The sequence below is a fragment of the Dipodomys ordii genome, unplaced genomic scaffold (genome assembly GCF_000151885.1).
Source record: "Dipodomys ordii isolate 6190 unplaced genomic scaffold, Dord_2.0 Scaffold40, whole genome shotgun sequence".
Lineage (NCBI taxonomy): Eukaryota > Metazoa > Chordata > Mammalia > Rodentia > Heteromyidae > Dipodomys > Dipodomys ordii.
Window position 1 is genome coordinate 120740 of NW_012267256.1, and position 17786 is coordinate 138525.

The following is a 17786-nucleotide window of genomic DNA, read 5'->3' on the forward strand; positions in this document are numbered from 1 at the left end:
CATTGAAATAAATGCACATACATGTGTGTGTGTGTGTATATGTACCTATATGTGTAAATATGTTTGGTTATCCAGATGACGCCTATATATATATACCTATATATATATATATATATATATATATATATATATATATATATATATAAATTTTGTCATTTTTGTCTTGTGCTAAGTATATTACAGAAAATTAACAGATATATTTAAATATTTTTGAAATTTCAGAGATGCTGCCTATGGAAGTTGCAGTTTGTACATTACACTTCTTGACTGTTTTTATGCGATACAGAAGGTGAGTGACTTACAGGATACATGCACTCTGTGTTGTTGAAGAACAGAAGGACAGTTTCTAGAAGACAAGGCTTTCTTACACAAAGATTCATTAGAATTTCTTCTAAGAATTCATATGATGCTATTCCATTTTCTAATTAAAATGACTCTAAACTAGGAAATAATTGGTCTGGATTTCTGAATGCTTCCGTGCATGAGTAGGAAGAAAGCCACTTAAAAAACAGGAGACTGAAAAATAAAAACAAAACCAGGAGCTTGGGCTGGGGAAGAGCACATGCTTAGCTTATTAGAGAAACAATTTGATCTCCTGCATCATAGAAATAAACAACAGACAGTAAGAAACAGTTAAGTGATTAGGTTCCAGATTCAAAATATGCTGTGGTTTAAAAGATTCATAGTATGCTGGGTGCCGGTGGCTCACGCCTGTAGTCCTAGCTACTCAGACGGCTGAGATCTGAGGATTTTGGTTCAAAGCCAGCCCGGGCAGGAAAGTCCGTGAGACTCTTATCTCTAATAAATCACTAGGAAACCGGAAGTGGTGCTGTGACTCAAGTGGTAGAGCGCTCGCCTTGAGCTGAAGAGTGCAGGGAACAGCGTCCAAGCCCAGAGTTCAAGCCCCACGACCGACCCACTCCCCCCCCCCCAAAAAAAAAGGATTCATAGTGTGCTGTGGTTTAAAAGAGAAGTAAATAGATTACTTGCTTCCAGTTCTCTTTGTTTTACGGGTCTACTTTTTCACAAATGGTATTTTCAACCAGTACCTATATAATGCAGTAACTGAAATATAGATTTGTTTCTTTGGGTGTGTTTTATTTCTCCTTCAACAGGAAAATTGGTGAAGCTCACTGGTTCATTACAAGGTTCTACATATTGCTATAAGTGGGTCACTAATGCTTTTTCAAAACTTTTCAGGGCTGAAGGTGTAGCTCAGTACCAGAAACACACAAAACCATTGTGATTTTAAGTAACTTTCCTGTCTCACAACCTCTGCCATGTATTCAGAGAACATGCTTTGTGTATCATTCTAAATGATGACAGGGCTCCTACGTTTCCCTAAGTAGACAGACAGCCATGGTTATAACTCCTGCAGGTAAATTTCTTGAATGTCAGGGCAGCACAAAGAACTAATTGCCGTCACTGGATCAAAGAAAACTTCTAAAATAGCTTATTTCACCTGATTTATTTTTTCAGGGGCAAAAGGAGCCTAGGTTTACTTCCTGGTACAGTGAAACACAGTGGCTATCTGGGAAGTTGGACAAAGTTGTGTCTTCAAATGAGAAGACCAAGTCTGTAGGAATTCAGAGACCAGTGAGCACAGCTTTTTTCCTGTGTCAGGCAGTGAGGTATGAGACTCCATTTGCTTGGATTTCAGTCCGGTGGCTCTCTAGGCTGCAGAGCTGTTTGTGTAGAGGCCATCAGCTCTGACGCAGTGCCGTCCGACCTCCGTTGACAGGTGATGGGTACAGGTAGAGATCAGAGAGGAGCAGCAGTTGTAAACAGCAACTTCCTATTTGCAGTTACAGTCCCTGCCAGGTAGGCTTCAGGGAGCATGTCATGTCTGTAGGCGTAGTCACCTTTAAAAAGAAAAAGTAAAACCTTAGAAAATGCCTACTGTGGGGTAGGGGATTTAGCTCAGTGGAAGAGCACTTGCCTGGCAAGTGCAAGGCCCTGAGTTCAGTCCTCAGCTCTTCAAAAGGAGTAAAATGTCTACTGAAATGTGTAGCATTTTCTGTTTTTGATTGAACTCATTGGAAAAAATGTGGTTACATTACATAGTTAAATTCTATAGTTTTATTTAAGGCTCCTGAGGCTCAGGTGAAACTGAGCAGATTTGTGTCTGATTTTGAATATGATTGCATATAGGAAGCATGTATCAGTGTAATCATTTACATTTTGTACTGTGAACTTCACAGGAAAGGAAAACTGTAGTCACATACCCCACCCTTCCCCTGTCCTCCCTCTGTTGGTTTTGGTGCTGGGAATTGACCTGGGGGCCTTGCCCAGCATGTGTTCCACCACTGAGCTACACTCCCAGCCCCAAGCTGTATTTCACGGTATCACTCCGTTAGGAACAACTCTAGTCCAAATAATGTGAAATACATCAAGTTAGTTAAATCAAAGACAGAAAACTTACCATGGATTTGGTTTTGGAATTTGTACTGTACCATAGTTTGCTGTCTTTTTTTATCCTTGTCTTCATTTCCTGTGCTTCAATGCTCAAATATTAAATGGAAAATTCCAGAAATAAACAGTTGATGCATTTTAAATATCTATTAGTACAGCATATTGTTAGGGTCAACTTTATTATTAGTTACTGTTAATACCTTATTGTGCCTTAGTTTATGATTACACTTTATCATAAGTATGTACATAAAAGAAAAACTCATATGCACAGGGTCGGATGCTATCTATTTTCTAGTATCCACTGAGAATCTTAGACTGTATTTCCCCCAGGTAAGGGGAGACTCTTGTAACTATATTTAATAAATGGGGCATTATTTTTGGCTTGGTATCCTATCGTTCTTACTTTACATTGATATTTTAGTAGTTTACATTTTGAGGACTGTGTTTATAAGTCACTCAGTTTGAATCAATACCTTGCTGATCAAGAATTCTTGCTTCTAATAGTGAGGGTTATTCTGAGCAAAACAATATATACTCAGCTGAATTACCATAATGAAATTGTTTTAAGAAGAGGGAGGGAAGTAAGGGGAATTGGTGGGAGGGGTTAGTTTTGATTGAAATAGACTTGAATATTGTATGGAAATATCATGATGATTCTCTCCTTGTACAACTAATGTATACCAATCTTTAAAAAAAAATGAAGACAATGCTTGATAAGAAATGTACTCATTATCTTGCCCATGTAATTGTAACCCCTCCGTACAGTATTTTCACAATAAAAAAAAAAGAAAAAAATGAATAATTCTTGCTTTCACCCAGTGATCTTTGAAAATAGATGCTCTGCTTATATTCACTTTCCTTTTGCTACTCTTGCTACTCAGTAAGGTTACAGGGTGGCAGAGAAAATTTTTATGGAAAAAAATGGATTTTTTTCTCAAACACTTAAATTTCGTATTGTGGCGCATGTCTGTAATCCTAGCTAATCGGAGGCTGAGATTTTGAGGATCATGGATTAAAGCTAAGCTTGGCCAGAAAAGTCTAGAGAGTAATCTCCAAAATAAGTAACAACAGAAAGCAAGGCTGGAGATGTAGCACAAGTGATAGGATGCCAGCTGAGCAAACAGGCCAAGTAAGTATGAATCCCTGAGTTAAGACCTGAGTCTAAGCTGGGCGCTGGTGGCTCATGCCTGTAATCCTAGCTACTCAGGAGGCTGAGATCTGAGATCTGAGGATCATGGTTTAAAGGCAGCCCTGGAAGGAAAGTCTGTGAGACTCTTATCTCCAATAAACCACCAGAAAACTGAAGCGGCTCTGTGGTCCACAAAGTAGAGCGCTAGCTTTGAGCTGAAGAGCTGAGGGACAGGGCCCAGGTCCAGAGTTCAAGCTCTATGACTAACCAAAAAACAAAACAAAACAAAAAAAACCCTTAGTACTAGCACATAATAATACAATTGAAGTTTAGGGTTTTGTCTGGATTGTCTTCAGTATAGGGAATATTGATCTCTTTTGACTGTTCAGAACAATTTACAAGTGAAAATGAAGTGTGTGTGTTTTGTGGGGCATAAAATGGCCCATGATTCTTGCCTAAGGTACTTTTAGACAACTGTATTGGCTAAAACCTTCTGCCTCTCCAGCCATGAGTACTGGGGACGTCATTGGATTGCTCTGAAGGTGTTAATACATGCATAGGACAGAAATAAATGCTGTTGTAACTGATCACCATTTCATATAAGCATTTGAAAACCACTCGGTGGAAAGTAATCTAAATCTAATACAAATAATATTTCTTAGTTACCTTCTGATGTTACTAGAAAAGTGGGTAGGAAATTGTTCCTTCTTTGCAGCTGTGATCTTCAAAGCTTTCTTTTGGATTCTAGGCAATGCAGTATGGCTTCTTTAACTTCAACTCATTCAACCTGGATGAATATGAATACTATGAAGTAAGTGTTCAAGGGTGACGTTCTAAACTCCCCAAAGCTATATTGAGGTATTACTAATATTTTATATTCGATGTGTATACTCATTGTGAGTAATTGCCCATTAACACCTTGCAGTTTGCTGTGTGTGTGTGTGTGTGTGTGTGTGTGTGTGTGTGTGTGTGTGTGTATCAAGCAGGTTCCAAGTATGTGATGCATGTATTAGATCTCCAGAATTTAATCGTCCTACAAGTGACAGTTTCCTCTCTTACTACAATCTCCCAATTTGCCTACCAAAGGAAAACAATTTAGAGTAAAAAGTCCATAACCTTTTTTTTCAGTTCTGATTCTTACTAGTGATTTCTGACTTGATTAAGGTTCCAGAGTACCTTGTTCTTTTCTGTTCTTTTCCTTCCTTCCTTCCTTCCTTCCTTCCTTCCTTCCTTCCTTCCTTCCTTCCTTCCTCCCTCCCTTCCTTCCCTCCCTCCCTTCCTTCCTTTTTTTTTTTTTGTCAGTCGTAGGCCTTGGCGCTGTCCCTCAGCTCTTCAGCTCAAGGCTAGCGCTCTACCACTTGAGCCACAGTGCCACTTCTGGCTTTTTCTGCTTATGTGGTGCTGAGGAATTGAATCCTCATGCATGCAAGATAAGTGCTCTACCACTGAGCCACCTTCCCAGCCTACTTTTTTTTTCTTTAGTGTTGATGACCTTGATATAGTACTTAAGTGAAGTTTGTATTCATTTATTTATTTTTGTTGGTTGTGGGCTTGAACTCTGGCTTGGGTTCTATCTCTCAGCTCAAGGCAAGTGCTCTACCACTTGAGCCACAGCACCACTTCTGGTTTTCTGGTGGTTGTAGATAAGAATCTCACGGACTTTTCTTCCCAGGCTGGCTTTGAACTGCAGTCCTCAGATCTCAGCCTCCTGAGTAGCTAGGATTATAGGCATGAGCCACCAGCACCCTGCTAGTTTGTAATTTTTATGATAAGATGAATGGTCTTGTAGCAGATAATATGAATGGTCACATTGATAAGGTGAATGGCATTACATTATCCAATAGCCTCAGAAGTACCTTTGTTTTTACCCACCTTGATAAGTCCAGACACTTCTGTTTTATTACAGAAAGTAAACACTATTGGCTTAGGTGAAAGTGGAATTTTGACCCGATTTTAGAAATTGCAAAATGCAGGAGCAGGTATGCCTTAAGTATGACTCCATTCTGGAGCCTCAGCCCAGTGAGAACTAAGTGAAAACTAGTGTTATCCTCAGGCCAGGCCTGTTGGGTAGCGATAGAGGTGGCGTCTAGTAATTTTCTCCATGTTGACACACTCATCACAAAAGAATCCTTAGCCCCATAACAAGACACGTGGATGCCTTTTTTGTTGGCATGACACAGACTGTTCCTGTCCTTGAGTGTTCTGCAGGAGGAATGTGGAATGTTCTGGCTAGACTTCATTCTGTGGCTACCACAGGATCCTCAGCGACGGGGCTAGCCCTGTGAGGTCATCCAGACAAAAATAAAGAAAAGAGGGTTCGTACAAGCAGACAAAGGCACAGGTGTTACATCATACTATATCTTCAAGGAGAATAAACCCAAGCCTTCTTTCCTTCACAAAAATAATAGTAAAATGCTATACTAAAGCCCTTTTGGGTATAAATAACTTTTTGTCCTGTTGCCTTTTTTTCTTTTTGTCAGTTGTGGAGCTTGAACTCTGGGGGCCTAGGTGCTGTTCCTCAGCTCTTCAGCTCAGGATAGCACTCTACCACTTGGGCCACAGCGCCACTTCTGGTTTTCTGGTGGTTAATTGGAGATAAGAGTCTCACGGACTTTCCTGCCCTTGCTGGCTTTGAACCGTGATCTTCAGATTGCAGCCTCCCTAGTAGCTAGGATGACAGGCGTGAGCCACTGGCTCTGAATTACTGTGTAATGCATTTAAACACAACTGAGCTGTTTCATTGATGAATTGAGATAATATGAAGGTGAAGGCCAGTTGTTGCTGGGATATAAAAGCATGTAGTAGGTAACTTCTCTGTAATAGCATTCCATTGTATATAACTTACCTCTGTAAACTACCAAGAATGGCTAAGTTACAATACTTTTTATGCTTTTCTCTAAAATTACACATGAAAAGTATGATATGTTTTCTTTGTTTCAGTTGAGCAAAGTAGTAAAAAAAATAGCAGTTGGCCTAAAAACACAGTGATGTTTTTATGTATTATTATGAAATATTACAGAGGCCAAGTCGCCCATCTCCTGCCACCTGCCCTACAGAAATGTGAGTGGCAGCAGAACCATGCTGGCAGGAAGCAGGGAACTGTTTGGGTGGTCTCAGACCAGTGTTCCAGATGTATTTGGAGACTTAGTATCTTTCATTATTCTCCTTTCGTTAGTGTCTTCTCATTCTCCCTCTTTTCACGTCTGAATGCAGAATGAATGTCAGAAGCCGTGATGCTATTCAATGAAATCTGGTTCTGGCCATATCTAATGACAGGTTTCCTATTAAATTTCTGGGTTTTTTTTTCCGGTATGTAGCAGTGCTTGTTCTCTTTGTTGTGTCGACCTTGTATTACTGAATACAGGCTCACCAGTCTGCTCAGTTATTAAGTATAAGCTTGAAGTTACCAGTCTGACTCTTTGTAATGTTCAAGGAACTGTCAGTTTATTTTGAAACACTTAATTCTTTCCTCCATTCTCCATGTCTTCTACAACTCTTGCTTAAAAGTCTCTGCTTTCCATTTCATGATTACAATTTTCTATTACTATGAAGTGTCTACTATATATTAGTAATTATTGCAAAGGTAATTCAAGCCAAAGGACTTGACATGTTATTTCCATGGTTTTAGATAGCAGTCATATCCTTGCTTTTTTTTTTGGTTTAGATATACAATGGTTTTATATACTTGTTACTTTGATTTTTGGGGTTGGATTTTTTTTCTTTTCTTTTTTCTTTTTGGTCAATCGTGGGTCTTGAATTCTGGGCCTGTGCTCTTCAGCTCAAGGCGAGCGCTCTAATGCTTGAGCCATAGCGCCACTTCCCATTTTCTAGTGTTTTATTGGAGATAAGAGTCTCAGGGATATTCCTGCCGGGGCTGGCTTTGCACCACAATCCTCAGATCTCAGCCTCCTGAGTAGCTAGGATTACAGGCGTAAGCCACCGGCACCAGGCTGGGGTTGGAATTTTTATGGCCCCTTTTGATAGAAAAATGGTGGAAAGAGTGTAATTGTATAAATAGGTCTGTAAATAATGAGAAGCCAGGAATATGAATGGCTGTTCTCTCTCGTTTTGTTTTCAAGGAGTCACAGTTGCTCTTATTGGAAGCCATTCATTTAGGAAAACAGGAGCTTCCACTTTTCTCATAAGTTTATTTTTTGATAAGAATAAGAATTTCTTTAGATGAAGAATTTCAGATATCATAACCAAGGACATACAGTACATTTGGAGGCAGTAGCTCTAGTTTTCCAAGGACTGACCACCACAGCAGAAAAACAAACATAAAGGAAGGTGACTAAGGCGAGGTTAACGCTTCCCTAAGAATACTCATATCATAGCAGAGAAACTTTTAGATTTCTGTCTTATGGGCATTTATAACCAGATAATATGTGGAAACAAAGAGATTTAAACTCTCTCAGAGACCTCAGTATTGTGCTGGTCTTCCCTTGCAGAAAGCAGAAAATGGAGATTTCAATTGGATAATACCAGACCGATTTCTTGCCTTCTGTGGACCTCATTCAAGATCCAGACTTGAAAATGGTATGGAAAATTGTGAGGCCATTATAGTTTCGTTACTAAATTCCAAATTTTTCTTTTAGATTTTCTGTTGTGGAGGTGATATGGTTTAAATTTAGGGCTTCCTGCTTGCTAGCAGGTGCGGTACTCTGCCACTGAGCCATACTTCCAGCCTTATATTTTCTTTTGAAAGAGACCAAAAAGCTTGGTGCGCCTTTAGTCCTGGCTGCTCAGGAGGCTGAGGTGGGGAGGTTTACATCCAGGAGTTTTGGGCTGTTGTGTGATGTTGCTTGTTGGGCATCAATATAGTGACCTGCTGGGAATCACAAACAGTTACACTCGGCTTGACCATACTTGGTCATTTGAGTACATCATTCTGTTTGAATTGTAACTTTACATTTTTTTTATAGTCATAATCAAAATGGTGTTCAGTTTCTACCCAATTACAGGTGAAACTGTTCATGGTTTTCTTTCTCTTCCTTTTACAAGATCTGTTGCATTTCTTTTTTTTTTCTGAATAATTTCTTTTTTTTATTATCTTTAAGTAGTTATACAAAGAAGTTCCCATTCTACAAAACAGTATATGAGTACAACGTGTCTGATAACATTGTCACCCATCTCTCTTAAACCATTCCTTCTCTCACTTTTTTTTCTTTAATTGAGACTAAGTGATTTCATAAATTTCACATATTTCACTGTATTGTGGAATAGTGATACTTAGAGTCACAAACACATTTTAATTTTCACAAGGCAAATTGTCATTATCATGGTCTATACCGTTTGTGAATTCTATGAGCTTTGACATGTTACTTGTTTCCCTATCTTGCCCATGTAATTGTAACCCCTCTGTATGGTATTTCCACATTAATAATTTTTTTAGAAGTTATTTTTTCCACATCAGGTGATGTTTACATTCTTTTCCTTAGTGTAGGCTGTTCCCACTTATTCTGTTCCTCCTGCTGGCTTTCCTCTGTTGCGTGCACCTATCTACCATGTCTACAGTTTGGAACCTGGTGCATTTCTTCTTTATGTAGGTTACCACCAACATTCTCCTGAGACTTATATTCCATATTTTAAGAGACACAATATTACTACCATTATCCGTCTGAATAAAAAGATGTATGATGCCAAACGCTTTATGGATGCCGGCTTTGATCACCACGACCTCTTCTTTGCGGATGGCACCACCCCTACTGAGGACATCGTCAGTGAATTTCTGGATATTTGTGAACATGCTCAAGGTGCCATTGCAGTACATTGTAAAGGTATGTTTCTATGGCTAAAGGATAGTATATCTGTATGAATATGTATATAGAAGGAGCAGAGCACACCCATTTATACGATGTTCCCGGACAGTTGAAGCTATCTTTAGTTTTAAGAGAATACTTTTAAAATTCACATGAAAAGCATAGTAAATCAAATTATTTTCTCAGGTAATCCATAAAGATTTATCATGTTGAAATGTTCTTTTTTGCTCACATACCTAGTGTGTGCCTACATGGTGAGTTCTAGGATAATCAGAGAAGACTTGTTAGAGCTTGTTTTTAGGGGAAACCCTAAATAAGCCAGGAACAGAGAGATAATGTCAACATAATAAAAACAATAAAGAAAAAAAAAAGGAGCTCACAGCTACCGGTGTATTTGGTGATGAAAGACTGAAACTTTTTCCTCTAAGCTCAGGAAGAAAACAAAGAAGGTGCTCCTGTTGTGTTATTTCTGTTCAACATAGTGTTGGAAGTTCTATTCAAACTAAATCAGAGAAATTAAAAAGGAAAGACACCCAAATTGAATGAAGGAAGTAAACTTATCTGTGTTCATAGGTATTAAGACTTTTGTATATAGAATGCCTAAATATGTCACTAAAAGAATATTAGAATTAATGAATTCAATAGAGAAGCAAGATGGAAGCCAAAAGATAAAAATCAGTTGTATACCCAAAAATCAGATAATTCCATTTATAATAGCACTGAATAATATACTTAGGAATTAACCAAGGAGATGAATAAATTTTACAAACATTATTGAAAGAAATTAAAGAAGATATCAAGAAATGGTAAGGCATGTTTGTGGATTGGAGGGTTCAGTACTGTAAATGTTCCAGTGCTATCCACAAGAATATACAGATTCCATACAGCCTCTCTGCATGCATGTGTGTGTATATGCTAAGGTTTGAACTCAGGGCCTGGCTCTTGTTCGGCTTTTCCCCTTTTGGCTGATTGGACATAACAGTCTTGCAGGTGTGTCTGCCCCTACTAGCTCTGAACCTTGATTCTGAGATTCAGTCTGCTGAGTAGCTATGGTTATAGGAATAAGCCACTGATAATCAGCTTCAATGTTGTCTTTACCAAAACGCCGACATTTCTTGAAGATAGAAAAATTTCACAAATAAATGAGAATGTGCAGTACTTATGTATTTTTGTTTTTGTAGTTTGGCTTATCTCACTCAACATAATCTCCATTTCCATGCTAGTGATTTCATTTTCTTTATGACTAAGCACTCTGCAACAAATGGTGCTGAGAAAACTTGATATCCATATCCAAAAGAATGAAGATAGGTTGAAATCTTTCATAACAACATATGTAAGGACCTCAGACCGAAACAAAGACCTAAATTAGTACAAAAGTCTTGTAACATTAAATTTGGTTATGAGTTTTTAGATATGACAAATATACCTAGACACTCAAAGAAAGTGAACCCTAAAAGCTGGACCATAAAACCTGAAATGCTTGGTCATCAAAATCAACGGTCCAGGGCGCCAGTGGCTCTTGCCTATGATCCTATCTACTCAGGAGGCTGAGATCTGAGGATCACGGTTCAAAGCCAGCCTGGGCAGGAAAAGCAGTGAAACTCTTATCTCCAACAAATCACTCAGAAAACTGAAAGTAGCGCTGTGGCTCAAGTGGTAGAGCGCTAGCCTCGTGCTGAAGAGCTGAAGGACAGCGCCCAGGCCCAGTGTTCAAGCCCCAAGACCGACAAAAAAATAAATTAAAAAAAATCAAGAGTAAAAAGGCAACCCATACAATAGGAGAGAATATTTCCAAGTCATCAATTTGGTAAGAGATTATATCCAGAATATATGGAGAGAAATCCTAAAATTCAAGAACAGAATGCCAATTTAAAAATGGGAAAAGGAGCTGGCTGTCTGAGGCTTATTCCTATAACCGTAAGTTTACAGAGAAGCTGAGATCTGAGGATCATAGTTCAAAGCCAGAAATGGAGCTGTGGCTCAAGTGGTAAAGCACCCACTTTGAGCACAGAAAGCTCAGGGGCCCCAAGTTCAAGCCCTGGTTCCCACACAAAAGAAAGGGGAAAAGGAATTAAGCATACCATATTTTTCAAAAGATAAAAACTGGCAATAAATCCACGCACAGTTTCTCAGCATCACTAGTGGTTAGGGAGAAGTAATCAGTCACACAATAAGAAACCATTTCCCACCTTTTGGGGATGACTGTTGTCAGAACAAAATAAATGATTGGTAATGACCAGGATGGGGAGATTTAGAACTGTAGTGCTCTACTAGTGGGGCTGGGGGAGGGTGCAGCTGCTACGGAAAGCCAGACAACGTGACGGCAGGTCCCCTGTGTTCATAGCAACTTGGAGTGAGGGAGTGAATAAACAAGGGCGTGAAAACAAAGCTGTACTCAGTGGCCCACATGTGTAATTCCAGATGCTCCGGAAGAAGAAATTAGGAGGATGAATTTGGAGGACGGTCCAGGGCAAAGCTGGTTGAGCCCAAGATACTGGTTGCCGTAGTGGCGGGTGTCTGTTGTGCTAGCTGTGGTGGCAGTTATAAAATAGGGTTCAACTTCAGGAACATGCACAGGCCAAAGCAAGACTTTACCTCAAAAATAAAGGGGCTAGAGATGTAACTGAGTCAAAAAATAAAACCTGTGGGTGCCGGTGGCTCAGGCCTGTCATCCTAGTACTCAGGAGGCTGAGATCTGAGGATCACAGTTTGATGCCAGCCTGGGCAGGAAAGTCCATGAGATTCTTACCTCCAATGAACCGCCAGAAAACTGGAAGTAGCACCGTGGCTCAAAGTGGTAGTGCTAGCCTTGAGCAAAAAAAAAAAAAAAAGCTCAGGGATAATGCCTAGTCCCCGAGTTCAAGCCCCATGACTGAAATAATCATCATCATACCAAGCTGTTGAGGTTTATCTCAGCCAGGGTGCTTGGCCTCTGGGGTGCTTTGGTTTTCATAAGCTGATAGGAGGTAGAATTGGTATGTAGTTGGGGAGACTCACTCAGGGTGTTGTCAGGCATTCTACACTGTACATCATTAGCCTCTCCTCCAGCAAAGAATTAGTCAACATCACTATAGTTGAAGTTGAGGAGCCCCGAAGTGGCCCGACCAATGAGAACCTGAAGACGGGCCGAGACCCTTGCTCCTATAGGAAAGTGATGACTTTGTGAACAAGAGGTTATCAAGAAGTTTGTTCTCGGCTTAAGCGGCACCACTACAGATTGTATGCCCACAGTACCGTTTTCTCACAGCTCTACAAGCTTGGAAGTTCAAGGATCAAGGTGCCCATAGGATGGGTTTCTGATGAAGCCTTTGTTCTTGACTTGATGGCCACTTTCTGTTTCCTCATGGCTTTTCCTCTGAATGTTCTCTCTCTTGGGTCTCTTCCTTCTCGTACATGGACATGAGCCCTCTTGGATTAGGGCCTGTCTTTTTTCTTGTTGTTGTTGTAGGATGAAGTTGTATATATCATGGCAAGTATAACATCCGATATCTGAAATACAAATGTGTTAGGCATATGATCTATTTTATACTTTGTGATTGTGTTCTGGCGTTACGTCCTCTTTCATTCGGTTCTTTATTTGGGAAAGACAGGCCATCCTTTACCCCAAAGCACTGTTGTCATTCAGGCCTACCCCATCTGTTTCTGCTCACTTTAGTCCAAATTAGTTTATCACTGCTGTTTTAATCCCATCCTTATTCTTGGAGTTGGAGTTGGCTGATGATTGAATCTGGGGGCATTGTTTGTTGTTTTTGGTCAGTGCTGGGTTTGAACTGAGGGCCTTTTATAGCTCTATCACTTGAGCCCTCCCTCTCATCCTGGAGCAGTTTCTTTTTGGAGTGATTGACCAGGCGCACCCTTGATGTTTTATCTGGAACTTACCTTCCCATTTTTATACTATGTACTGGTTTCAATTTATTGCTCTTATATACAATCCTTCTTATAATTCACCTCTTCCCTTCTGCATTTTACTATAATTTGCAGAAACCAGTGATAGAGCGCTAGCCTTGAGCTGAAGAGCCTCTGAGGGACAGCATCCAGGCCCAGAGTCCAAGCCCCATGACCAACAAAAATAACTACATACATACAAGAACAGTACAGCCAATTTCTTTGCATCTTTGCTATGAAATTTGTCTTTCCTTCAGTTACCAAAGATGCACTCCTCACTTCCTTCTGAGATCACCTTGAACACCCCTGTTTCCAGCAGCAGCCCAACCTAGGTATCGTAGGCTTTTCCCCCCCAATTTTTTTATAACTATTATTATCAAGATGGTGCACCAAAGCGTTACAGTCAGGTAATGAATACATTCCTTTTTAGGCATGTCACCCTTTCCCTTGGTCTCTCCCAGGGTTTTCCTCCTGTCCCCACCCACAAGTTACATAGTTCATTTCAACATAGTGTCTAGTGGGTACCATTGCTGCATTTGTTTACCCTTTGTTCCTTCCATTTCTGTGCCTCTCCTTACAATCCCAAACACATGAAGAAACAAGACAAAAAGAAAAGAAAATGAAAATAGCAACAGCAAAAAAACCTCATGTACATTTCCTGGGGTTTACTTTGTAGAATCGGATACATATATATATAGGCACTGTGCCTTTGTGTTCGTGTCCCTCTCCTCCTTTGGTCTCACTGTGTGGATGCCTAGAGTTCTGTATGACTTATCATGTCCCTGTGTATTTTAGGTCTCGCTTCTGCATATGAGAGAAAGCATGCACTGTTTGTCTCTCTGAGCTCGGCTTGCCTCACTTAGCATGATTTGTTTTAGGTCCGTCCATATTACTCTTCTTTCTACTGGCTGTGTAAAATTCCACTGTGTACAGGTACCACATACTTTGGATTCACTCCTCTATTGTAGGGCATCTGGGCTGTTTATACAACTTGGCTACTGTGAACAGGCAGCAGAACACGGATGTGCAGGTGTCTTCATGGAATCCCGGCCTGTGATGTTCTGGTAGAGGCCCAGGAGTGGTATGGCTAGTTGTAGGGAAGCTCTATGTTTAGTTTTTTGAGGATCCTCCAGACTGCTTTCCAGAGTGGCTGCACTAGTTACATTCCCACCAGTGGTCCAGTAGGGTTCCTTTTTTCCCACATCTCTGCCAACATTTACTGTTGTTGGACTTCACAATGCTGGCCGATCTGACTGTGGTGAGATGGAATCTCAGTTGTTCCTTGCTTTTCCTTTATGGCCAGGGATGAGCAGCATTTCCTCATGTGTTTCTTGCCATTCTTACCTCCTCTTATGAGGAGTCTCTCCTTAGCTCCTTTTGCCTGTTTACTGATTGTTTTATTGGCTCTGGGAGGAGTTAATTTCTTGAGTTCTTTGTTTATTTGGGGTATTAGGCCTTTAATGAGTTGCTGGTAAAGATCTTTTCCTAATTATTTGGTTGTCTTTCTAGTTTAGTAACTATATCCTTTTATTTTGATGGAGTCCCCCTTGTAGAGTCTCTACTATCTGCTATGCCCCGGTACTCTTCAAAAAGTTTCTGCCTATGTCTATGAGTTCTAGTCCTGGGTTGTTCTTAACACCTGCTTCCATACTCTTTTATGTGATTCCAGAGCTATCTGCACATGTGCTACAGCAGCACGTGTTTTAGTGAAGGCCCTCTGGAAAAAAAAAGAGCACTAGGGTCTTTTATGTATTGGGGAAGAGGTTCACTAAAAGGCATTGGCTCACATGAATGTGGGGTGTGGTAAGATCGAGCTCTGCAGTGTGGGCTGTTAGAGTGGACACTTGGGAGGTCTGGTGAGGACGAGGTGAGAAGGCAGTCTGCAGGAGACTTCCCTTCTGTTCTGAGAGGCTGGTCTTGGTTCAGGGTTTCAGCTGATTGATAAGGTCCACTCACAGTATGGAGGGCAATAGGTTAACTGAAAGTCACCAACTTAACTCTTAGTCTCCCAGCCAGCTGCCAGAAGTCTCCCAGCCAACTGCCAGTGGTTCACACCTGTAATCCTAGCTACTCAGGAGCCTGAGAGGTTGAGGCTTGTAGTTTGAAACCAGCCATTGCAGGAAAATCTGTGAGACTCTTAGCTTCAGTTAATCACCAAATAAATAAATAGCATGAAATAGAGCTATAGCTCAAACAATAGCCTTGAGCAAAAAAGCTCAGCAATAGTGCCCTAGCCCTGAGTTCAAGCCCCAGGACTAGCACAAAAACAAAAACAGAATTAACCAGCACAAGACATAACAATAATGGTCTAGATAAAAAGGAAAATGAAAGTGGGAAGGGAAACAAAGGAAAAGAAAAGCAAAAGTGGAAGGGGAAAGAGGAGAAGGGAATGTCTGGGTCTGGACTTGAGCTCAATGGCAGAACATTTATGTAGCACAAGGCCTTAGGTTCAGTCCCCAGCACTCACTTCCACAAAAACTAAGTATAAGTGGGCGTAAGAGTAGGGTTGGATGTGGGAATAAGTGCGAGGCTTAGGCAGCACACACTTACTGATCTCCGTTGCTCAGAAAGCCATGCACTTGGCTTTACTTCAAATCATCTGTGGCATTTTAGAAACTGGCTATGCTGCATACCAATTAGATCTTCATTCTGGGCACAAGGCCAGGTGCTGGTCTTTCTGAAACTTTTCCAGGTGATTTCACTTACGTAACCACTGGAGAGATCTTAAAACTTTCCAGCTGCCCAGAACATTCTGGAATACACAGCAGACTCATCAATTGGCTTGTTTCCCTAGCTGGCCTTGGTCGGACAGGCACACTGATATCGTGCTACATCATGAAGCATTACAGGATGACGGCAGCAGAGACCATTGCCTGGGTGAGGATCTGTAGACCAGGCTCGGTCATTGGGCCTCAGCAGCAGTTTTTGGTCATGTAAGTAGCTTTTGTAATTCCTCAAGACACACTGGGGTTGGGAGACTGATGAGAGAAAAATTTCCATTAGGATTCTGTAACAGCAGGTAGTTTGGTAGGAGAAAATTGTGTATCTTTCTGGAAAACTGTGTTTTATTATTACTTAAATGCTCTAGGAAACAAACGAGCCTCTGGCTGGAGGGTGAATATTTTCATCAAAAATTGAGGGAGCAAGAGAATGGACCACACGGAGCAGCCTTCTCCAAACTCCTGTCGGGTGTTGATGACATTTCAATAAGTGGAGTCGAGAACCAAGACAAGCAAGACTTGGAGGACCCTGAGCCGGTAATGGGTTCATCCCTGTCGTGCTGTTTGTGTTGCCGTAAGTGCTGTTGAGGACCTTGTAGGGCATGGAGAAAACTGTAGGTAAAAATAATAAAGTGCATTTTGAGGGGCTATTGTCACACTTTTTTTTTTTAATATTTGCAGCCCTCTTTGGGAGCTTTTTTTTTTTTTAAATTGTGTGTACGTAAACATTTTTTTAGCTCAAAGTACAGTCTGAAGGGGTCTGTCACTCCCCAAGTGCACCCCCCCCCATTCTTTTCATTCCCTCGAGGTAATTCAGGGAATTGGTAGTTTTCTCAAGGCTTTAACGGGTAGCAGTACTGAATTGTGTGGATGGTGAAATTTTAGAGCAGAATGGTTTCCAAACTGCCTTTTCACCATCCACATATTTTGTAATGAGGGCTGTTGGAGTCTGACCTGTGATTTGATTTTGGAAGGAGAAAAATATTCTAAAATTCACAAAACCTTGAAGCTCTGTGTGCTGTGTGTTTGTGATGTGTGTGGATCTGGGTAAATAGCCGCCGTGCTTTACTGCGTTCGTAAGTGCAACTTTAAATCATTAGCTCAGTGTTCTTTTACTTACACAGTACAGTGATGACGATGAAATCCATGGAGTGACACAAGGCGATAGACTTCGGGTCCTGAAGAGCAGAAGACAATCAAAAACAAACGCTAAGCCCCTCACGTGAGTCTTGTTTTCTTTGTTGCGGTTGCTCTTGCTTTCTACATGTAATGAGGTCATCTGTGACCAGTTTTCCTCCACAGCTGCATGTCTTTTGTGCGACTTTGCCATGAGTACCCATGTTATTTAGAATCTAGAGTGCTTGCTATTCTATGTCCTCTCTCGTAATCTTAGAAGCCATTGGAGGTAGGAATGCCTTTTCTCCACAGACAATAATGTGTGACATCCTCAAGGTAGTGACAGATGTGAGACCCTGAATTACAGGCTTATCCTTGGTTATTAAGATGGTGACTTTCTGTAAACTTATTACTGTATTACACATCACCTATGTCTATAAGGTAGGTGATGGGTGGGCGTTGTGACAGGATGACCTAACATGGTTTGGTTGTTTGTCAGCAACTGTGACTTAGCCCACACTCTATTTTGGGAAAATCACTTTCAAATTACGAAAGAAGGCTTACCATGCATGTAGGAAGTTTTATGGTTTTATGGGTATGTTCAGGTTCACGTGTACATTCTAATCTATGTGGGTTAATTTGGAGGCAGCTCCATGAGACATTCAGTGTTGGTAGGAAATATGGAGAATTAAAATACGTAGCCAGTGATGTTTTTGTAGACTTCCCATCTGTGCCACTGGGTCATTTCCTTCCACGAACCTCCCC

At 40.7% G+C, this 17786-nt stretch overlaps 1 protein-coding gene across 1 annotated transcript in view; it reads left to right on the forward strand.

The window, feature by feature from the left end:
• Cdc14b (cell division cycle 14B) overlaps positions 1-17786 on the forward strand; it is a 63590-nt gene that overhangs the window by 26414 nt on the left and 19390 nt on the right. The window contains exons 5-11 of the mRNA XM_013018455.1: positions 223-289; positions 4290-4352; positions 7990-8077; positions 9088-9318; positions 15980-16118; positions 16274-16442; positions 17030-17127. Of these exons, the coding sequence (XP_012873909.1) occupies positions 223-289; positions 4290-4352; positions 7990-8077; positions 9088-9318; positions 15980-16118; positions 16274-16442; positions 17030-17127 (855 nt within the window). The remainder of the gene's footprint in view (positions 1-222; positions 290-4289; positions 4353-7989; positions 8078-9087; positions 9319-15979; positions 16119-16273; positions 16443-17029; positions 17128-17786) is intronic.